Source organism: Mytilus californianus, unplaced genomic scaffold, assembly GCF_021869535.1.
Source record: "Mytilus californianus isolate M0D057914Y unplaced genomic scaffold, xbMytCali1.0.p SCAF_5, whole genome shotgun sequence".
Lineage (NCBI taxonomy): Eukaryota > Metazoa > Mollusca > Bivalvia > Mytilida > Mytilidae > Mytilus > Mytilus californianus.
In genome coordinates, this window is record NW_026262701.1 from 17,940,229 (window position 1) to 17,965,520 (window position 25,292).

The window sequence follows — 25,292 nt, forward strand, 5'->3', positions numbered from 1 at the left end:
TTTTGCAAAGAAGTTAAATTTTTATAGTTGCGACAAACATCATTTGAAACCTATGGATTAACATAACAAATGCACAGGCGTACACAGTTCTATTAAATAAGAAGAACGTGTTTACTAAAACAGCTTGGAGTCGTGATATAAATCCGACACCCCTTACAAATTCGGCTAAAAAACGAGTTCGTATACAAGTTTTAGAGAGATAAGCCAAACCACCATGTGAATTAAATACTTTTTTTCATAGATAGAATGAAATAGATGAAATGGTGAGTGTGTAGCTTAAGTCATATATAATTCACCGTCAACAAATGTGGTCAGCCGAGAGGAACGTTAAAGGGTGTACAACAAAAACAAATGTAGAAATTAAAAACAAAATAATATAATAAAAACCACAAGAAACTGTTAGAACAGGCATACCAAATTCCATACATACAACTTACTATTCTTTGTTTACATTATTTATCAATAATTTATTTATTTGTCAATACGTTTTAGTCGATAGAATAACAATTTGCGAGAAATATGATAACAATTATTTCTTCCGTCCCTCGACTCTAAGTAGAAATTCTTACTGATTTAAAAACGATACTTTTAAAAGTGCTATAACTCAACTAATTGATTAATAAAAAATCTTGCAAAAAGGAATTGGAATACTGAAGTGATTTTAAAGTTATCATTACTTTCCGTATTTGCGACATGTGCTTTGAGTAGGTCTGGTATACATCCTTGTATGATAAATGAGCTCTGGTCTAACGAATGACTAAACAAAGTGTATGTGCTCTTTATTACATTCATTAGAGTCATGAGTATGAAAGGAAACACATTTATTCATTAATATCTATAGAATTACTGAAGTTTAACAGATTTGCAGTTTCATGACTGTCAAAGATACTGCGTTTGTAGATTCCGCTTGTTTATTTCTGATATTCTTTATTAGATAACAGTAAGAATATACTACGTTTGGTTTAGTTGTATTAAACACTAGTTTGAAAACGCTGACTGGTTTGCTTTACGGCCAGTGGTAAATATTGTAATATTTAACACAACATTTTAAAGCTATCCTAAACCTCTAACTTGTTACCTTAATTATGATTCGCTACACATTTTGATGATATTGAATATGCTTAATTCATACTTCATTATTTTAAGCATCTGTTTAATAACGTTTTACTACGTGATTTGACTTGACTTACTTTAAAAAATGCAGAATCGATATAATATAAAGATGGGATAATAAATACAATAGGTTTTTTTATCATAAGAACTGTACCGGTATATTCAAATCGAAACGGCCAGTCCTATTTTATTTGCGATTTTAGGCATTAACTGTACATCGATCGGCAATTATTACAAAGATTCAGAAAAGTATTTGATGTTGTAATTCCGTTTGTTTATCTCTATTATCCCATTTCACATATAAGTCAAAGTGTTTGCTTACGTTAAATAACACAACCATCTAGTAACGACATCCCTATACTATAAGAAGGCGTGCAAAACATTTTGCTCTATACAACTTACGTTATTTGCAGACCCTACCTTTATCAATTGTTGATGTGTTTTTGTCCTGAATATTGTTGAAATATTTGCTACTGCACATTAAGTAAACAACAATCAATCATATATGTAAAATCTTACGTTGAATGTTATATTTTGTTAAAATCTCTAGATTGAAAAAAAAATACTAAACCAACATAAAGTCGAAAGAAGTTAATGAATATTTTCGATAGTCTAACAATTCCGAAAACATAATATGCCTATATATATGATTTCTTTACGAGGAATTATACATACAGGATCGGTGTTTGGTAGAATATTCGACAATCGATTGATTCGACAATTTCTTTTTATAGTATACATATCTTGTAAACTGTATTCGATCGTATAATTTTGTCGATTCAATCAAGTGCTGTACCAAGTTAAAATATTTCTTTCCTGTCAGGATACATCAACTCAGTCAATTGTATGATCATTATAATCATTTCAGTCAACTGTATCATCATATCATGAACGGAATACGATCGTATCAATCGTATTCATTCGATACGATTATGCGACGGTTGATCAATATAATCATTCCAGTCAACTGTATATTAATAATATCAACGGAGTACAATCGTATTGAGTGTAATCAATCGGTACGATTGTGACACGGTTGATCAATGTAATCAACTCAGTCAACAGTATATTTATATCACGAATGGAGCACTATCGTATCGATCGATCGTATTCAATCGTTACGATTGTTCTACGGTTGATCAAAGTAATCAGCCCCGTCAATTGTATCTTCATATTATGAACGAAGCACGATCGTATCGATAATCAATCGATACAATTGTGCCAAGGTTGATCAATATAATTAACCCGTTCAACTGTACATTCATATAACGAACGGAGCACGATCGTATCGATCCTATTCTATCGATACGATTTTGCCAGAGTTGAAATCTGTTCTTGTGCTGCCATCTTTGTCATGTACATTTTTTGGTTTTGTGTCCAGGTTATGTTAACTATATCCATTCTTACATCGGACTCGGACATCTCTTAAACTGAGTTTTACTGTGCGTACTGTTGTACGTTTGTTTTTTCTACATTGGCTAGAGGTATAGGGGAGGGTTGAGATTTCAAAAAACATGTTTAACCCCGCCGCATTTTTGCGCCTTTCCCAAGTCAGGAGCCTCTGGCCTTTGTTAGTCTTGTATCATTTTTAATTTTAGTTTCTTGTGTATAATTTGGAGTTTAGTATGACGTCCATTATCACTGAACTAGTATACATATTTGTTTAGGGGCCAGCTGAAGGACACCTCCGGGTGCGGGAGTTTCTCGCTGCATTAAAGACCTATTGGTGGCCTTCGGCTGTTGTCTGCTCTATGGTCGGGTTGTTGTCTCCTAGAACATTCCCCATTTCCATTCTCAATTTTATTACACATTATTTTGACAAATACTGTATCTTAATAAAGGATCCGGGACCAAGATATGCATAAATTCAAGGTCTCGTATCTTAATAAAGGATCCGGGACCAAGATATGCATAAATTCAAGGTCTCGTATGGTAGGGAAAGTTGATGCTGAAATTTATATACAGTCATTTAGATTCAACTATAAGGACATTATTACAAGTAGAATATTTAAAAAATTCCATACCTATAATCTTGACAGTCAATTAGCAAATCTTTCTCTTTAATATCTTGACGTGGTTTTCCGAAAAAGTGACCACCGTTATATAAATAGTTTGGGCACTTTATCATACATACAAGACATGGTTCTGGAATAAACCCTTTTAATAGCTGACTGTCTATATATGCGGTTTGGGTCATGCTTATTGTAAAATGTCGAATGGTGACTTATAGTTGTTAACTTCTTTGTCATTTGGTCTATGATGGAGAGTAGTCTCATTGGCAATCATACCACATCTTCCTATTTTTATATTCATCACTCATGCTTATAACTATAATAAACATACGTTTGGAAAGACAAACAGAGCATTAAAAATACCCAAAAGAACAGATAAAACAGTTTAATGTCACTTAAGTCTGCGAAAAATTGCCATGTATTTAATATCAATTAATGTAAACATCTTAAACCATGTACACCTTTAAGGTATAATCATTATAGTGAACATAATAACCATAGAAGAAGATAAAACTCGACTACAGAGTATGTAATCTATATTTTTATTTTTCAAAAGTATAACCGACTGTGTTACATTCATACTCTACGAATCATCATTGATGTGTTCTTCATTGACTGTGCTCCTTTCCATTTATACCAAAGCAATCCGTTGTCATCCTTTTTATTTCCTATATACAGTCCGTTCAAATTACTGTCATAACATTTGTTATACCACCAACCCCCTTTAAACCTTTCCGCACAATTACTGCTATAGATGTCATTATCCTTATCTTTTGTCGAGAAAGCCTGTTTATCATGCATCTTTAGAGAATCACCTAATATTATATATAAAAAGAAATGTTTAGAACCGACAATGATGTAAATTAAAACCAGCCAGTTTTTTTTAACTTCTCTTTTTTCTTCAATTTAGGTTATCTCTACCAACGTTTGAAATATTGAGTCAAAGTCATGTTTTTATCTATAATATATATGTATATACAATTAGTAATAAATTTTATCAACTTAAGAAGCAATGCTCGCAAATATACATTATTATATATTGACTGTTAAGTTACAAATACAAAGAACTTGAATTTGTGAATGAAATATAATGAATTAAAAACGTATTTATAGTTAAATGTTGAATATGAAGATAATTTCAAACATTCATAGTATGAGTGTTGTATATCGTATTCATTTTTTGTGTATTGTTTTGTACATACACAAGGTCGTCAGAATTTCTCTCTGGTCTGTATATAAAGAACAGTCGAAGAGGAAATGGTGTAAGTCTCAATGTTGCATCCACAAAGACAAGATGGGTCAGGAATTACATTGATTTTGAACAAGTAATAATTCAAGAAAGATGAGTAGCATCTTAATTGAGTTAGAATTATATTTAGTTTCCTCGGTCCATATAAATAGTGCTTTGGTACATCTTTATTTATAGTATTTAGACTTTTTAATTTGATTTTAAACTTTGAGAAAGAGTCTGCTTTTCAAAGGGACAAATCGGTATGATTCCATGGTCTAATAGTTGATGGTATAAAATATTCTTCAGTAAGGTATAATCTACAAAAAGGAACAGTAATGTCATGTCATTTCTTAAGGGATATAAAGTTGTGAACAAGATTGTATAGATAAATCGTAGCTTGTCTATATTAAATGTTATAAAAAAAATATTTGTAATTTTCGTCTTTTCCTCGTGTCAGCTAAAGTTTCAAACCTAACTTCTTCATACAGACTTTCATGTCTTGTAAATATAGGCAAACCAGTAATTATTTTAGCAGCTTCTAGCTGCAAACGTTAAATTTTTTTTGCGTATCCTATCCCATAATTATCCTAAACCACAGTTGCATATTCAAAAAGTTAGTACTGGAGTTTCCTCAGAATATTTAAAAGTTTATAATCTCCAATCTTCCAATGTCAAATGTCTTCCTACTTAATGCAAAAGACAGTGTATGTTTATCATATACCAGTATGAAGTTATAGCAAAGGCCAAAATCTTGAATGTCAATTTGACTTTTGACATTGACATCAATTTCAAGTTCATAAGTCGTGGGTTTTTTAAAATAGAAGAGCATCAAGACTGTTTATGGTTAAGGAGATATACTGGCAAATATCTAATTTAAAATTTTCAAAGTGGAGACACATATTTAAAATATCTCCAGAGTACTTCCACCAAATGTATAGCATGTTGTAACAAACAATTAGACACAAACCTTTTATTGCTTACTGTTACGTTTAATTCTGAGTAAAACATGATAACAATTCAAGTTTAAGATATAGACCGTCACCTAGACCTTTGACGTCGACGACAATGTTAAATTGGTGTCCTTAACTGAGGAGATATTCTGAGCAATATTCTTAGTTGAAACATGTTTGATTAAGCAACAGAGGACTTAAAAATATCCGAAGATAGTCTTTTAAAAGACCTGTCTCAGTCTTTTTAACAGCGGCTTGAGTATAGTCTTAAGTGAAATGAATAATTCATTACTTGTTTACATATCAATAATCGCGAAAACTGTTAAAATAAAGACTAATTTTCTATTTCAGAACCATATAATTCTCAATAAAATACTATCAACAATTGTTAAAGTATTTCTATCTCTGATTTAGAAAAAAATTCAGCAAAATCTCATTTGAAAAATGTCAGTATTACCTGCCGTTCCACTATAACCATTCAGTGTAAGTCTGTACTTGGCTGACCTGTCGGCAATGTAGAAGGTAGAATATTTTGCGTATGCTTGATCACCATTAAAATCCTCCAGGTTGACTCTGAGCTCATAATGTCCTTTGGATGTAAGTTTGTACAGTTTATCATTACCTTTTTAATCATAAAATAAGAAAGAAACATTGAGGTGAATATTATTTTCATTTATACCTTGTTTACATTCAAATCTACAAAGATTGTTCAAATCAAATCTAGCAGTTTCGTTTATATCAATCCTTATACAACATTTAAAAGGAGAAAAATTGAAAATACGGTTATATAAAAAATGACATCAAAATTAGGAATATGATGTAGTCAGGACAAGTTTAAAGTTAAAACAAATGTTTCCGTTCTTTTAATTTTAGTAATCTTGAATGAGTTGTTTTTATTTTAAATTGAGAATCTATTTTGTTGCATTTGTTAGGAACCTTGTTTACAAAATGTGATCGAAAATTTGAAATTGTTAATTGTACAATATAAACTTGTTCCATTTTGTAAGCACATTCTAAATTTCAAAAGATCTCATGTAGAAGTTCATGCCCTAGTTTAAAAAAAAATCAACGTAAAAACAACATTGATAATTGTTTCTTCTAGTGACATATATCTTTCGACTACTCGATGTAAGTGAGAAAACGTGTTTCACGTTATCCTGGACGTTATCTGATGAAAATGCTAACCTAGCCAAAATTCCGTCTTTAGATTACCAAATCCGTTTGCATATTCTTCCCATCCTCGGTAGAAATCTACTTTACCGTCTTGTCTTCGCTGAAAAACCTAGATTTTAAAATATGTTTATATATGAAACGTAAAACAATTTGCAGTATATCATGTAAGTTATGATTTAAATGAATGAACTAATTACATGCAGGGTTTCCGCTGCAAAGAAAAATTGTGGGGATTAAAAAAATCATGACTGGCGATCGAATTTAGCGGAAGAAATATAACAGTTTGATTTCGTTCATCTTGTTAAATTTTTCAGGTTTCTCGGACTTTTTCCCTGCTCAGACAATACTCGGGTTTTACCTTGAACTCGTCACGTGTATCAATTTTGACAGAAATCATAGATTATATAGAAATATAATAAATGAAACAAAAACGCTGTTAACTAATTTAAAAAAAAAAAAAAAATACAAGTACATAACAAAAATACGCGTTTTTCGTAATTTTGAAAATTTTGAAAGAAAAATTGAGAGCTGCGAAAAGATTATGGTTTTGGCGGAAGAGGTGACGAAATAAGATTTTGACTGCAGGAAAACCCTGAATATATGTATAACACATACCAGATATGCGCATATATACAAAATAGACCACCATAATATTCATAAATATCAGTCAAAAGAAAGTTATTTTAAAAAATAGTACTGCGAGGTCTGCCTTTCATTTTACAGTAGAGAATACTATTAATTTAAAGCAACAACAATAATTCTTTAGTCACAAGATTCCTTTACTACTTTCAGAAGTAACTTCCACTTCTCAAAAAATTATAGAATATTCTTACCGTCCATCCCCCGCCATCCGTCTCCATATCACAGTACGCCTTAAATCCAGCGCCACGTGCCGGGTAGATTTTGTAAACTCCACTTCTGTAACGTTTGCGGTCTAAATCCGAGCAGTCCCGAACACTGTGCTCTGAAATAGCGTAGACACTATTTTAGTGTATATGTAATTCGGTATGAAGAATATTAAGATTGCAAAATAAAATTGTTTTTTCAAATCGCAACACTATAGCATTTTTCGACAAACATACATAGTTAGCAAATTGATATTCAGAACAAATCCTTGTTATAATCAAATTAAGAATTATTTTATCAATATCTTTAGCTTCTAAAATAAAACGACCTTTGCTTTTGTTTTGGTAATTTTTTTACTGATCAACCTTGCCTTTCAATTCTGCACTGAAAGTTAAATATCTTAGCACAGTCTATAAATGATTCCCTTACTCTCGAAATGAATAGCATAATATCTTCATGTTGTGCTCATGTTACTCAAGTGTTAATTGTAACCTTTTTATATAATTCTGTGATGCTTTTAACTTGTAAACAATTTATCAAATCTAACTTAAAATGCTATATTGTACATCAACGTTGAATATATATAGTTAATCAGATACATATTTGTACAAAATAAGAACAGAAGATTACTTCTTTATATAACATATCAGAGAAGAATCTTAGAGAAGGAATACATACATAAATTTCGACTGATTTGTATAATACATAAGTGTTATACCTGAAGGCAGTAAAGACCTGTATTTACCAGTTGCCAAAATGCTAAGTACTCGTTCTGCCGTTTTTCCATAAAAGCAAACACCTTAAAAAATATCATTCATTTTAGTGTAAAGAGGTTAAAAAATAAAAACATAGTATACAAAGATAAACAGTGTTAATAATAAGGCAATAAATGAACAATGTATATAAAATTAAAAAAAAAACAAAAGTTTCACTTTATTATAATTACCAGAATCAGAAGTTGATGTTAGAAAATGTCTATCGGCATTTGTCACCACTACCAATACAAAAATAGACAACATTATGAACGGTGTATGCATGCTAGATTGATACATTTTGAACGTAGCATGCATACAATTGAAACTAGTATACGACTTACACGTTGAATTTTAATGTCAAAAGTGCGTGACTAATTATCGTAACAGATTGGAGTGTTTAACATTTTTAAGAACAGTATTAATTTTTTACGAATTAACATTACTTCCTTATCTGTTTCTTGGAATGTTTTATTTTCAAGTTTACTGTGTTCGTGTTGATCTGACCATTTTAAATACTTTGTGGACTGTACCTTTCAATTACATTTTATGATGAGACGTCTTTAAACTTGTAAAGATTTGTTTCAATTTTTTTCTTGCAATGTCTTTATCATGATTAGTAAGCTTTTGAAGTACCGTATTGTTTTGTTCAAGTAAGTCGTCATCCTGTTGGAACCTACATTGTCCAATTGTCATTTGTTTATTGTTGATAGTTTATTTTAATTTTATGACATACGGCCAACATAGGTAGAGGGGGTGGTTTTGCCGAATTAAAACTAGTTTAACCCACATTTTTGTTTGGTTTCAAAAGGTGAACATTTGAATAATTACAAGCAAAAAGGCCATGCTGTGAAATATACTCCGATGCTATATAGATATTCTTTTGTTTATCTGTATGAACATTTCGTAAACGATTAAACAATACTAGAGATGATAGACTTTTATATAATCTAACTATGTATTACGATGGTCTTGACCTGATTTCGACCAAAACTGTAACAAACGGAGCAAGTGAAAAACAACTGCCATATTAAGATTATGTTTAGTAGAGTGAAAGTACAGTAGATGTTTATTCAAAAAGTTTATGTATTTGACTAATTCCAAACTTAAATAGTAAAAAGTAATTAGCGCTGTCTATATTTTTATTCGAAACTTGGTACAGGCATTTCCTTATATTGAAAATCTGGTTTTATAGCTAGCTAAACCTCTCACTATGACAGTCGCATAGAAATCCATCATATTGACAACAATAAAAAAACAGACAAAATAGGTAAAAATGTCAAAAATTGGGGTACAGCAGTCAACTTTTTTCGACTACCAACAGCTATATTTTATCGCCTAGGTGATCGAGTGTTATTGGGCGCTGGACACAGTGCAGGCAATGTTGAAACGATGTAACAGAAGCAGTGGTTCGAATACCGCCGAGGGAAGAACAAAAATATGTTGACGTAGATTTGCATATCTAACATTGTTGGGCTAAATTTTAGACGAATTATATATATTGTGTCGTTAGCCTTGAATGACCACGGGTTATCCGATAGATAACGTCTGAACTAAATTGTCACATGTTTAAACATATATATATATAGAACATGTAAACTAGTGGACAGACTGACAATAAAATGTGATACATTTCAATTAGATAAACTCATTAAATAAACCAGGCTTCAATTTTTACGCGTTTTGTCTATAAAATACTACATAAGCACTATATATCAACCAGTTAGGACTCATATTTTTTTCAAATCTAATTAAAGGCCCCATTTAGAGCAAATAAAAATCAATTCAAGTCACAATCCATACAATATCCAAACATACATTGCATTAAATCTAACATACATACTAATTATTTAAGATTGAAATTGATTGAGAAAAATCGATATGGGAGGGACCAGTACAACAATGGATAACTCGTTTGATTAAATACACCTGTTATCTTTTTTTCTTGCCTCATTTTATTTATTTATGTAGATACAAAATTATTAATAAATTTAAAATCTTTATCTTCATTTGTCTTGAAATATATATCAATAATCAATCAAAATAAGAAATAAACTTCTTTAATATACTATATAAACTAAATATAAGACCCTCTTAGGTTGATCAATGCAAATCAAAATGTGATCGGTCAACATTATGTAAGTTAAGGATAAGTGTTCATACTTTATCAGTTGAAAGAGGGCGATATTTAAATTTACCGAAGCAGACAAGGATATGTCTTTGCTGGAACAATATAGACATTGAGGACGAATATTTGAAATGACCTCATTAAAAAATAAATTATGTTCTATTGAACAACAGATGACGTTCTTTGTCATATAACTTGTTTATATCTATTCTGAATAGAAATCCTTTAACAGTATTATAAATTGTTATGAATTACATGAATGAATGCTTGTTGAAACTGATCGTAAAAAAATACTAGATTTTTTTCTTTATTTTATTTTCCCATACTTATCCACTATCACTCCTTCATTGTACATATGTTATTGTAGTTTGTCTGTATTTTTTTTACTATAATCATTTATTGTTAATGTGTTATTAGTGCCAATAAACTTGTCTTCTCTTATCAATCAATTTCAGTCTTAAACAAATAAATATCTATGTATGTATAGATATTCGTTAGATATTTGTGTATTGTGGAGCCTCAAGATTGTTTACGCAAATATCACTGCTTATATTTCTAATATAGTCCTTAAAAATTAACTGATATTTGGGATTTTAATTGACGTACCTATAACAACCTGTTGTCCTGAATTGGCATGTACTATTTAAATCTGGTTGTAAAGCAATCATAAGCCAATTAATCAGAAAATGTTTTCTTGCTTTGGCTAAGCCAGTTCAGGGAAAGATCTAGAAATTTGTAAAATAGGGAAAGAGGGATTGCTGTCCAATTGAAATACAGATATCTAAAAGTTGAGAGGTTTAATTGATACATCAATATACCAGAATCCATTTCTCCTGAATATACACGACACATTTTCCACTGGACTGAAAGCAAGGAATAAATTATAAGTCAACATGTGATAGCTCTGAAGCTAAGGTCAGATTGATAAATTCAAAATGTTTCACTTGTCTTTAACCAAATGTACATCAGACTAAATAATCGTCGGTAATTTTATACCAAAAGAAGAAATTGCCCAATCACGAGACACCTCTCAAGAACATGACATTGTTTTGAAAATAGCACATTTCAACTAATAGAAGCTATCTAAAATTGGGACATACAATGTAAAAAACATAGAAAGATATTTTGGATGCACCAGTTACGTACTCTTGAAACTGATAGACTCAATGAGAGAGATGAAAAAAGTTTAATCATAAACCAAAGGAAAAATCTTTAACATCATACTTTTTACACAACACATGTAAATCTGTGAAAAATAGAACAAAATTTACGATAAGCTGTTTCTCATCAGCCTCCGATTTCACCTGCATGACTGATGAAGCTAATTGTCAAGCGAAATATTGATTAAAACTATGAAATATAACAACTATTTTTATAACACTCATCAGCGTCTTGTGCATTTATATGATTTATATACCAATATGGAGTTATTTCCTTTCAGAACGATAGGTCATTATTTTAATGAATCAACCCGGAAGATACAAAGTTTCAATGAAATGCGCTTCCGAGGTTAAAAAAAAACCTGTGCAAGGTATTTGTTTTTCTTGATTAAAATGCAGGGAACAGTTTGTTAAAGCAAGTAATCGTGAGTTGTTGCAAATTACTGTACTATTTTCATCTTTTAAAGCCCAATTGTATCACATTTATGTGTCAGATTATTAAAAAAAACGTATACAATCTGTTGACACACACCTTATTGGATGTTATTTGTGTTGATGCCCGTTTTTTTTTCGTGTTACATGAACATAGCGATTTTGTGCTGTTCTTGATTTTTTTGGCAGTTATATATTCCTTTTTCTTTTACATTATCTAATTACCAAATAGTCTCATTTTCTAAAGGATAACAGCCACGTAATTAAACTGCGATGGGGGAGTATAATATTTAATCCTGGTTCTCATTTTTTTAACGAAAAAATACTATTGCCAAACAAGATGGAGAAACCAATTATTCGGAATAAATTGTATAAAATTGTTAAAACATAATCTGCTTTTCTGTGGTATAATTGTCATGTAACATTATTTTGCTTCGTGTTGAAGATTTTGCGGTAACCTATAATTGTTAACGTCTACGTCGTTTAGTCTCTGGTTGTGAGTTGTCTCATTGGCGATCATACCATATCTTCTTTTTTTTTTTAAAGCACCCTCACTTATAAATTTAATTTAAAACAAAATACTTGCCAAATGGCTTGTTTTTTCATACACCGTAGCAATTCATTTATATCTTGCTTCATGCATTTCGAGAAACATTTTTAATGTAACTTGACAAGCCTACTTTGATTCGTCTGTTGAGTTTACTCGAGTATCAATCGAACCCCCATTCCAGAGTTTGACATTTTTAACTTACCCGGGTTAACTCGTTTAGGCAGGTTTAGTACAGTTACAAAATAGTAACAAACAAGAACAACAAAGAAGAGTGTGATACAAAATAACTGAAATTTTACAAAATATATCCAAAGAAAGGCGTTGTTAAGTGAAATTTATTTTTTGTTGGTTTTTTGGGGGGAATTACATGAATATTTTTCTTGTGTAAATACTGTCGGTGATGTTTATCAAAAGAACAGAAAAAAATATATTTTCTGGATTTTGAGTTGCTAAATGTGACTCTAAGGGGACAACGGGGTAAGATACATTTTTTAAATGAATATAATGGCCTAGTTAAAACTGGAAATGATTAAATGATAGAAATTCTTTAATTTTATTATGTCACAAATTTAAAAATAAAGTTTATTGTCGACGTCAATAAAAAGATTAAGTACTGATGCTATAATGATATCTTCCATTTTGAAATTCAACTGGAGTCGAGTTTTCACTCCGATTTGGGAAGGTTGCGCATATGGGCATTTACACTGATTTCATAACTGTAGTCAACCCTAGTTGAACGAATCTAGATTAATGAGTTGTATATCACCTTATAATTAATCCGTTGGACGTGTTTATACCTGATCGCATCGGAAAAGAATATCTCACTTTAATTTAATCGGTAAAATTGGACACAATTTCCAGCTAATCTTTGCAGATAATATTATATACATGATTATTATTTACTAAAGGTCAGATAATGCATATTTCAAGGTTTTTCTTGTCGTATAAAACACTTCGGGATTACCTACGGTCGGTCTTTTATTTGATCAATCCTGACACCCCTCGGTGTGTTATGCGACAAGAAAACTTTAAAATATGTATTATCTATAACTTAATTTAGAAACAGCATCAGTTTAAATTGATTTTCCATTTGATTGTCAGTAATATTCTGCCATTCATTGTGATACCATGGTATCTAGTCATCACCACTGTTTCTTTCTGGCGACAACAGGTTGAGCAAACATTTGCATCTATTCCCTCTTTTTCTAAAGCTCTTTTATTTGCTATCTTCCTTTTGGAATTCGAAGTGAAGATTTTCTTATTCTGTTCACTTTTTTTCTCAAAGTGTGTACCAGATGTAAAAGGTAGTTGCTCTTGTGTTTCTGTTTGTGCATCTTCACGGTTTTCAATAATAGATTGGTCAAATATTATGATCGCAGCAACGATTTCACATGCAGCTACAGATAACATAGTTTATTATTTTTTTTTTAATAAAAAAAATTATGTGTAGGCACGTGCCTAAAGTGCCTAACGGCAGCTACGCCCCTGGGCCACCTACATTTGAAATACTTGTAAAATTTGGCACAAAAGCTAGTAAATTGAAGTTCGTTTGTATACGTGTCGTCTATGCGTTCGATTTATCACCATTATTCCAGATTCTGAACCTTGGTTTTTGTAATATCGTCGTGAAAAACTGTTTTCCGCGCATCTGGTTTGCACTTGATTGATTGATAGATGGATGCTTAAAATTCAGTGGTAAACATTTTATGCATATTCATAACGAGATTAGAATTTGATAAAGGATTGAAAAAATACTGTATCCTTAAATAAAGCACAAACAGGAAAGTCTAAAAGTGCTCCATGTTCGATTGGTCCAAGATAGTGGTGTGCATGAGCGTAATTGTCGTGTCCAAGAAAGCTAAAATGGATATAAAAATATTTTCTTCCTTGTCAATAAAGAACTTAAAAAATCCCAAATATCTGTTTATTTTTTTTTTTTTTTAATAATAGCTTTTATAATTATTTGAACTAAAATTAGTGAACAATGTTGAAGATCTTATCCCAAATGCCCCTCCTTTAAACGTCTTAATCAATTTTCTTTTTTGTAATTGTTAAAAGTTTACATTGTTTAACACAAAGTGCTAATTTATAAGGGGCATCGTTGGCCAAGTAATCCAAGTAGTTGAACTACTGTATCACTATCTCGTCAACACTGAGGTTGTGAGTTCGAATCCCGCACGTGGCAGGTGCACTCGGCTCTAATCTTAATTGACTAGGATCGTCAGTTTTCGTACCGAAGGTCGGTGGTTCTCTCTGGGCAGTCCAGCTTCCTCCATCAATAAAAACTGACCGCCACGAAATAGTAAAATAGTGCTGAAAGTGGCGTTAAACATTAATCATTCAATCAATCAATTATACTGTGACATTCTGATTACAACAATAGTACCGTGCTATTTGAAAAGAGAAATACCACTATTGTTTTACGTTATATTCTTAGATCACGTCTCAGAAACTATTATAAGTGTTATGTAATGTATTTGTAATGTCACCTATGTCTTTTCTACAATTTACGTATATTTAACGCTAATAATAATATTATCTTTCTTTTTTTTTTGTCTTTTGAGAATTTTATTGTGTGTTTGATGTTTAGGGGATGAGATCTCGGTTATTATCTGTTGAAAAATGTACATATAGATGTCTGCACTGTTCATCATACTTGCTGTATTGATCATATAGGACATTTTAAAATCATATGATCATATCCACATAGAAAATGAAGAAATCGTTTACAGTTATCTCGTATTACTTCTTTATCTTGCGAAGAGAGAACACATATTTAAATGAAGGAATGCTAAATACTATTCTTTTGAAAGTTTATTTGAACAATAAATATTTCGCCCTAAATGTGGTCAGCGAAGACTTGTAAAATTGAGAATGGAAATGGGAAATGTGTCAAAGAGACAACAACCCGACCATAGAACAGACAACAGCAGAAGGTCACCAACAACTGTTATTGATAGTGTTAAAAAACGCATCAAAGATACTTGGCTTAAACTATGTTTTGAAATAATTTTTTAATTTTATTTTAAAATGCTTTGTTGTAATAATCATCAAACCTTGAATTTTGGATGAAATCGGCCAATAAACAAAATTAGACCAGACTTTATATCCCTTACATTAAATAAAAACGGTCTATCTCCAGTGAATTGTGTTGCACTACTTCTAGCAGAAATTCCAAAAGCTGTACCAGCCGCTCCCTCTACGCCTGCTTCGTTGACATTGAAGACACATTTATGAACAGCAATCTTGACGTATAAACCTTCTCTAATCTCGGTAATAAGATTTGAAAAGTTAGCTTTCAAATCGTTAAAAATATCCTTAACTCCAAGTTTTGGTAATTCTTTTGTTAGATCAAACTCGGACTCTAACTTAAATTTTGGAATGGCAACATTTACTTGTCTTAAATTAAATCCAGCGGAAATATCTTTAAAGAGTTCTGGTGTTAGCGTCGTTTCTATTTTCGGCAGCCCCTCAATTTCATGCGGTAAAACAAAGACCATATCAAAGTTTCCACCTTCGAATGGTAAAGCTATAGCAGAAAAGTCCGAACCTCGGAAATATGGAATAATTAGTTTTGTGTTCATCATTTCAACTTCAATCTTCTTGTTATTAGGGAGAAAGAAAATCTGTTTCCTTGTGGAACTTTGAGGAAATTGTTTCTGCCATGTGGCTTTAAAGTATATTGCATTTATTATAAACATAACAGTCTGTGGTTCTAACCAGTCCTCATTAATTAGATCATTTATTTTGGCGTTTGTCTGTTTTGACACCCATCTATTCATCACGAATGCAGAAGCCTTGGGTCTTGAAAAGTCCTTTAAACTTATATCGGCTCCAAAATATAGTTTTGCCTTTTTTCGGACATTTTGCAATACTGTGAATTTGTTGTTAACGAACAATCTATTTGCACTAGCCAAACTAACATTGACTCCAGCATTTTGAATAATATAGCTATTTAGTGACTTATAATATTTCAACTTTTCCTCCTCTGAAAATATGTCATTTTTGAATACAGCATTGGATATCTGTTGCTTAGATCGTCCGCTTGCTCCAATCATCAACAATAGAAACGCCGCCGTGATACTATATGGTGACAAACATACACTCTCTTGCTTATCTAATCCTTGATACAAAGATGTCGAGAATTCAATTAAACTTTGTTGATAGTCAACAGGAATTGCTGCAATCATAGACATCACCCAGTCCTCATCAGTAGAAAATGTAACACTGAAATAAATCCGACTACAGAAAACATTGTATAAAGTATGTGCAAAAAATGCAAATCGTATGTGAGTATTAACAAGATTTCGAACAAAATAATACATTGTGTGTGCTCAAATGGATAATTTTGCTAAACTGCTTAACTTAACAAATTGTACAAAAATGTAGTGTTTTTAATATGAAGTAGAAAATGTCAGGTTGTCGTCATTTGATTATATGAGGGAAAATAACTTACCCAAGTGCACATAATTAGGGTTTTTGCATATAATAAGCAGAAGCAATATTCTGATTTATTTTCTCATATTTATACATCTAGATATAATCAAATTTGCATTCATATTGAAACAAATCGTATTTCTCGGCTTGTCGCCTTTATTTCGTTTTTTTTATTCATATGAGGCGGACTTCATGCACGGTTCATATTGCAAACATATATAAGAAATATTCATATTCTGCTATGCAGATGATATATTGGTGACTTTGATAACCGCATTGATCCCAGATGAAGTTAACTTAAAATAAAGGAAACAAAGAAAAAACTTTAGTCTGCTTCATGTTTAGATTAACGTCCACATAATGACAATGTGGGTTGGTTGAGAGCTTAACGCTACGACCATAGAAATGATGTTTCCGTCGTGAACTTTCCATTTCCAAGTATCAACATTTCAGTAACATCTGCATATGGAGTATGTATCTAAGTAGATATGATATTCCAGTGCTGCAGGTTTCCTTGATTAGGGTTACTCCTGACAAGGAACCTATCACATCAAGAGTTCAAAAATAGTGAAGTTAAAGTAATCCCCTTGAACATTGAACGGACGCCACCGTTTTTTGGTTGACCGTTTTAATACCTGTGTCTCAGATGACCACTAATACGTTCCAATGTCGTAACAATATTTCCGTCCACCACTGCATCTTGATTGTGACAATAAGAAATGTGACTAATCACCGATATTTACTTGATATGAATAGCACGGTATGTGTCATGAGTAGAGCAGAAACTGCTTACCCTTTCCTGGGAACCTGAGATCCTCATGGGGTTCACGTTGTGTCTGCTTTTGCTTTCCGAGTTGTATTTTTTGCTAATTTGATTTTCAACGTCTGTGGTGTCTCTACCGATAAAAGTATCATTTATCTTTGTCCATGAAAGCATCATTCTCATTTTAAACTTTAACACTCGGTCCAGTCTTCAGGTTAGGAAATTTTGGTACTGATATGTTTTGTATTTGATAAGATTTGTCATTATATTGTTAATATAGACCAATTAAACAGACAGGACTTGGTTTTTTATACATACAAACGTGGAAATTAGAGCAAACATGACAAACTCGTAGAATGCATTTGACTTTGGATTATAAACAACTATGAAATTACAAAACTTATCCTGTCAAAAAGTTTTAAAAAAAATTCATCATAAAAAATAGTTTTAATTGAGAAAAATGTCAGCAAAGATATCAGGCTTAACATTTGGTATACAAGATGCGCGTATCATACACATAAGTCTCATCAGTTGTGCTAGAAAAAGAACAATTGAAAGGCCAAATCGAATACGAAGTTGAGGAGTATTTAAATCGAAATTAGTGCCATACACGACTAAGGCAATCTATCGCCTGGGGAAGCAAAAAATTAGCGAAAAAATAGGAATGAGGGCTGAATGATGCAATTTCGACTATTCCACAGAAGGAATGACCAATTAAGTAAATATATCGTCTTCATTAATTAATATCATCAATAAGTTCATTTTCGTTACAAGCCATAATGAGTATCTTTATGCGTAATAATTTGCAAAAGATGGATTCAACCGTGAACGGCATTGAACCTTGTATAGAAAAGAAATGCTTTAATCTTGGTTGAACCCGTGAAAAGGAACATAAAGACAGACAAGACGAGTATCTCTGCTGATTGTTGTTTTCTACTGACCCACCAACATTGCTTTGCATAACATAATTAGTTACAAACATACAACTGATATTTTTGGCATTGGGATTTATCAAGGATATGTTAGATCTTGTAAAAATACATTGAAATTTTGATCTCTTAAGTACATCGAGTGAATCTTCCCGTAGCGTTTTTATCAGCTAAGCTTTAAGGTAAACATTGGTACCTTGGGCTTTTATGCATATCGTGGTCTGATAACTTCTCTCATGATATGTTGATTGAATAAAGTCTTCAATAGGGTAGTCTTGCTCATTAAAGATTCTAGGCTTTACATTTGGGTCGCCAGACGTGCGTTTCGTCTATATATGACTCATCAGTGACGCTCAAATCAAAATAGTTGGAAGGTCTCACCAAATACGAAGTTGAACAGCATTAAAAACCGAACAATCCGAAGAGTTGTGCCAAATAAGGCTATGGCCATTTAAAAACTTTTATAGATTGAAGTTGTTATTAAAAAATACTTTTAATTTAGAAGCAAAATATTTATTTCCCGTCAAAGGGTTTTCTCATATAAAGACTTGATTCTCTTTAGACGTAGGCAATTTAGTTCATCGGTTTTGCTGAGCAGATTAACATCAAAACGGTTAATTACAACATTATCTTTTTTCGCATTTAAAAAGCATACAGAAATGCTACTGAAATATGACGTAGCAACTTTCCCCTTGGTAACTTTAATACCAGCATTATAGCGACTATAAATAAACATTCTTGGTAAATATGACCCGACACCAATTCATTGATATAGTCTTGAAATAATTTCTAGTAGTCCTTTATTCAAAAGATTTGATTTTGGATTTAAAAGTTAATAAAGCCCAAAAATTAACAGTTATCGTTAATAACCGTTCGAGCTTTAGTTTTACCGTTATCAACAGGATATGTTTGTGATTCTTTGCCATCTCTAGAGGCTTGAATACCAGTATAAACGTTGATAACACACACAGGATGATATTTTGTATTAAAATGTTCTGTCATTGTTTTGTTTATATGGTATACGGGTCCAATCACTTGCCTATCGTCTGTTATTATGCAGTCTCTTCATAACAAAAAATAGTTTTGAGAAAGAATGTCTACTCTAAAATACAAACTTTTACTGAAAAAACAAGGGCATGTCTAGTAAGTGATCATTTGATTAAAATGATTTCTGACTAGTTAGTTCGGGGATCACAACCATACTCTTTGAATCTTTAATGGCGGCCGTTGCCAATGATGCTGGTATTTTACTAATTGTAAATTTACCTGAAATAAATGAAATTTCACTTTCTCTAGCCGATTTATTGTTACAAATTTATGTAAAGGTATCCACCTGGAATAATTGGTCAGGTTTATGATGTATAACTAACTAAAAAATGTAAATAACACTTTGTAAATTGTATGCGTCCGAAGGCCTTTTCTGGATTTACCCTCATCAGGAACGCTCTAAGCCAAATGTTTGAAAGTCAAGGATGTATAGGTAAAGGTTGTATTATATTTAACATATAAGGTCTTACAACTGATATATTAAGCAATATCCAGAGGACATACTCTACAACTTGAAAATATTGCAGAGGATAAACTACCTGTTTATGAGACTTTATTTAAAGATACATTTCTACCCCCCGACCTTCTAATACGAATTTATAAAAACAATCTAGTAAGGACTATCGGATATTTTGTGAAAAACATTCGACATAATCAATATTCCCAAAACGAGTGCTTATAAATTCACCTAGATCAAATTGGTTTCCAGCTTATATTTTCCAAGTTCACATGAATTTGTACAGCCATCATAAATACTAATATAAGGTTGTACTTTAAGTCCGATTTCTAAAAATAAACTCATAATAGATACCAGGATTAAAATTGAGTACGCCAGACGCGCATTTCGTCTACAAAAGACTGTACAAATCACTGGTATAACTATAGGTCAACGTACGGTCGTCAATAATGAGTAAAACCCATACCGCATAGTCAGCTATAGGATGCCCCGAACTGACAAATGTAAAAAAAAACAAACGAGAAAAACTAACGGCCTGATTTATGTACAAAATAATGAGCGAAAAACAAATATGATTTACAGCAACAAACGACAACCACTGAATTACAGGCTCCTGACTTAGGACAGGCACATACAGAATAATGCGGGTTTAAACTAGTTTGAAGGCGCCAACCCTCCCCTAACCTGGGACAATGATGTAACAGTACAACATAAGAAAAAACTTTAAAAATCAGTTCAAAAGGGCTTAACTCATTAGATAGATACAAAGCAGAAATACATCATTCTAACAAAAACGATGAGTGGACGTGGCAGGGTACTTATACACCCCCACAACAAAAAGTACAGATCTGAAAATACTTGCAGTTACTGACAGCTAGTTCAAAGCCAATAGCAACTATTAAAAAAAATCACGCATCGACTAAAATATCAATCAATACACATCCAACATCCAATGGATTTAGTGTAAAGACGTCATTAACATAAGAGAAAAACATGACCTTGTGCAATGCCAAAATACAGGTATAGACAGATTGTAGAGCCATGAATTTGCATATGTATATAAAAATAATATTTAGTTTGATTTTAATTTACTGATACCAAATTAAAATCAATATTAATACCAATAAAAACAATATTCAAAGATCTGATTATAGTGTTGAATTGGTAACCTTTTAAAATAAGTGTATTTAAAGGATCGTAAGTTTACCCAGATCGTATTTAAATTTCCGGGCTCGGTAAACAACATCTCCGTAAAAATTAGGATGTGCTTTCCCGTCTAAAATAAGTTTTTTACAGGAACAATCAAACTTCCAAACCAAATCTTTGTATCTATGGAAGAATTTAGTAAAGGTATTAAATCATTTGTGGTAACGAAATCCCTGACTTAATAATTTACCAGTAATACATAGATTACGTTCGTTGAAATCCAATACGTCACAACTGTATTGTTAGGTCGACGGCTCATCGCCGTTTATCCTGTAACTGATATTTTTATATCATGCTGGACATTGGTAGAAAATCTTTCACCATATCTCTGATTCCTTCTGAATTTTTGGGAGGTTAACCTTAATATGCCACTGGATGTTGGTAAACAAACAACAAAGAATCAATAAATGCAGTGGTACATTATAAAAGGACCTTTTTAAATTGAATAAAAGATGACTTAACACGTTTTTACATCAAAATGTATGTGATGCTTTAATAGCAAACAGTGAAGTCTCGATCTGTTTATGAATTTGGTAACGTACATTTGTTTGTGAAAATTATTATTGTTTAGTTGATAATAATCATCCAGCTCTGACTTGTGGATGAAATCGACCAATGAACAAGATGAGACCAGATTTCACATCTCGTACATAAAACAAAAACGGTCTATTTGCTGTAAAATGACCACCACTTTTAAAACCAACTCCAAAGACTGTGCCAGCTGCTCCCTCAACTCCTGCTTCGTTCACGTTGAAGACGGCTTTATGAACAGCATACATGACGTATAACCCGGGAATTTTCTCCACAATAAGATCGGTAAAGTTAGCTTTAGAATCGTCAAAAATGTCTGTAACTCCAAATTTTGGTAATTCTGTTTTTAGATCAAACTCAGACTGTAATTTAAATTTTGGAATGGCGATACTAGTAAATCTGCTTTTCAATCCAGTGGAAATCGTTTTAAGGAATTTGGGTGTAATTTTAGTTTCAATATTCTGGAGCCCCACTTTTTCATCTGGTAAGATAAAGACCATATCAAAATTTCCTCCCTTGAATGGTAACGCTATAACGGAGAAGTCTTGTCCTTGGAAATATGGAACAGCTATTTGTATGTTCATCATGTCAATTTCAATTGTTTTGTTGAAAGGGAGGTAAAACTTTCCTTTTCTTGTGTGTTTCGGTGAAAATTGCTTCTCCCACGTTGCTTTAAAATATATGGCATTTATTATGAACATTACTGTATTTGAATCCAACCATTTCTCTTTGATTAAATCCTTTATTTTACCGTTTGTCTGTTTTGACACCCATCTATTCATCATATATGCAGATGCCTTGGGTTTAGTGAAATCTTTTAAACTTATATCAGCTCCAAAATATTGCTTCGCTTTTTCTCTGACATTTTGCAATACTGTGAATTGGTTGTTTACAAAAAGCCTATTTGCACTAGCTAAACTAACATTTACACCAGCTTGTTCAATTATATAGCTATCAAGTGACTTGTGATATTTTAACTTTTCCTCCTCTGAAAATATGCTATTTTGAAAAAGAGCAGATGATATTTGTTGCTTTGATCGTCCGCTTGCTCCAATCATCAACAATAGAAACGCAGCTGTGATGCTATATGGTGACATACATACACTCTCTTGCTTGTTTAATCCTTGATACAAAGATGTCGAGAATTCAATTAAACTTTGTTGATAGTCAACAGGAATATCTACTAACGAAGCCATTATTTCAGTCGTGTAGATGTGATTAGATACTGAAATATAAAACTGCAGACAACATTTGATTAAATATGTACATGAAAATTAATGCAAATCTTATGTAAGTAGGAAAAGCTTCGAACAAAATAATATAAGTTTTTGCGGAAACGGGCAATTTAGGTCACCTTACTTGCTTTACAAATAGTTTATAAAAATCTGTTGCGCATTTAATAAAACGTAGAAAATGTCATGTTGTCGACAGATGACGACATTATGCGGTTACTCTAGGAAGGATTTCTATGTTTGAGATTGTAATTGTTAATCCATTAATAACACTAAATCACTACACGCAAATGAGATATCCTAAAATAAAGAAACGGTGCTTTTATTGCTGTTCTTCTTGTATTCAGGTAATGCCTTCAATGTAAAAATTCTCAGATCATTGTCAGTTCAATATGGCTCCTGTCAACGGTTTATGCGGAAAAATTTGTAAGATGTGCTAAATGTCAAATATCAGCAAATTTTGAATAAAATATTGCAAATAAAAAATTAACTATACTGTGAGAAGTTCTCCGACATACAAACTTGAAAATACAGACACAATACAAACAGCCAACTACTGGGCATATAAAGATTTATGCTTAAGATAACTTTTACGAATAGAGCAATTGATTCGGGTGAACTTCATAACAAATTTCAATATACAAACTGGCAGAAAGCAACTGGCCGCAAATGAGATAATGAAGTAGCACACATATAAGGAAAGTGATCTCTGGAATAAATAATCAGGAACTGTATAGGCAAACATTTACAATTGAAACATTGAAATCTGTTTCCGGAATCCACGCACGAATAGCGCATACTTTAAAAATAAAACAAGTGAATGTGGATTTGTTTGTGATGTCCCGTGCTGTCGTTAATGGAAGATGTTCGTTGTTATTCTGCGGTTTACATGTTGTAACGATTATTATATTATTTATTTGTGCGTTTTTCTGTGCTGATTGTTCTTGCGTTTGTTTGTGCTGTATTTCTGTCACGTAGTGTTGTCATTTTAGCGATATTTTTTAACATTGCCATATAAGTGGGAGGTTTGGCTAGCCATAAAACAAGGTTCAACCCACCATTTCTTTCTTAAAATGTCCTGTACCAAGTCAGGAATATGGCAGTTGTTATCAAATAGATCGTTTCTATGTATGTTGGCGTTTGTTTTTGTTGCACTTCAGTGTTTCTGTTGTTCCGTTGTTTTCCTCTTAGAGTTGATGTGTTTCCCTCGGTTTTAGTTTGTAACCCGCATTTGTTTTCTCTCAATCGATTTATGACTTTTAAACAGGGTATACTACTGTTTCCTTTATTTATCCGGAATTTTAAGAACAATTGTAATTTGAAATATGTATTATTTGAGTAATATGAAAAGAGATGGTGATTGTGATTGAAAGAAGGTGTATGAAAAGACCAACGTGTTAGATGCTCAACGTCTCCTTTCTTTCAAACAAAAACATGTATTAAAAAATCCCGTGATCTCGTCCATTTACTGTACTTTTAACATTAAATACAATTGATTCGAATAGTTCAAGGTCAAAACAGTAAGTCGTGAATAGAAAATAAGATTAAAGAAATGCAAATGTAAGGGAAGTGCTTTAACAAAATATACATTAACTTTTCAATCAACGGGAAAATAAGTCAAATGGGATTACATGCAGCGTCTTAAAAATGCACGTATTTATTTGACAAAATAAAAAAAAATACTTTAATAGTATGTTTGAGTAATGAATTTTCGCATGATAAAACAGATCACATAGTTAAAAAAAATTATGTTCATAAGCAAATCACAAACATATATGTACTTATTGTACACCTTCAGATTTGTCTACATTTTTTGAGATGTATGTACAAAACGATACTTGGAAACATGATTTATTTGTGATTGTTATTGGCTTTGTACGACTTTGCCCCCAACTATAGAAAAGACCAGCACAATAACCGGTGTAACACGGACACTTTTTATGAATAGAGTCACTCGTGCATTCAGTGAATTCATAGGCACTTTATCGTACTCCTTGTAATCTATTTACCTTGTTTTATAAATATAATTTATATGAAAAGTGTTCATAAAAACTATAATTATAAAAAAGCTATTTATGTCCAAAAATGCTGAAATTAAATAAAGTGTCTACAAAGTTACTGACTGCAAGAGTAACTTCAACCATAAATTGTTTCCATGTACAAACCTCTCGTGGGTTTGCTTAGCAGTTAAGCTGCTATCTTTTAAATCGTCTAAATCGAACTATACGGAGGATTTCCCCTTTTCTCTTCAAGGAATTTGCTTACGTCGAATTGTGATAGCACAAAATCAGTCTCAATATCAATAATTAAACGTCCACCCATTTTGCATATAAGGATGGAAAA

The 25,292-nt window shown here is 32.0% G+C and overlaps 3 protein-coding genes across 3 annotated transcripts; all 3 read right to left on the bottom strand.

Annotated features, from left to right (window-relative positions):
• Positions 1-3,646: 3,646 nt before the first annotated feature.
• On the bottom strand, positions 3,647-8,387 carry LOC127701086 (ryncolin-2-like). Its single transcript, XM_052204893.1, has 6 exons — positions 8,272-8,387; positions 8,044-8,124; positions 7,313-7,443; positions 6,492-6,588; positions 5,764-5,928; positions 3,647-3,940 (listed from the first exon to the last, which is right to left on the bottom strand). The coding sequence occupies exons 1-6, from the start codon at positions 8,375-8,377 to the stop codon at positions 3,702-3,704; spliced, it is 819 nt and encodes a 272-aa protein (XP_052060853.1). The 5' UTR covers positions 8,378-8,387; the 3' UTR covers positions 3,647-3,701.
• Positions 8,388-15,298: 6,911 nt separating this feature from the next.
• On the bottom strand, positions 15,299-16,603 carry LOC127701067 (antithrombin-III-like). The gene has a single exon (XM_052204860.1). The coding sequence runs from the start codon at positions 16,541-16,543 to the stop codon at positions 15,398-15,400; it is 1,146 nt and encodes a 381-aa protein (XP_052060820.1). The 5' UTR covers positions 16,544-16,603; the 3' UTR covers positions 15,299-15,397.
• A 4,999-nt stretch (positions 16,604-21,602) lies between these two features.
• LOC127701066 (antithrombin-III-like) lies at positions 21,603-23,036 on the bottom strand. Its single transcript, XM_052204859.1, has one exon. The coding sequence runs from the start codon at positions 22,911-22,913 to the stop codon at positions 21,768-21,770; it is 1,146 nt and encodes a 381-aa protein (XP_052060819.1). The 5' UTR covers positions 22,914-23,036; the 3' UTR covers positions 21,603-21,767.
• Positions 23,037-25,292: the final 2,256 nt, after the last annotated feature.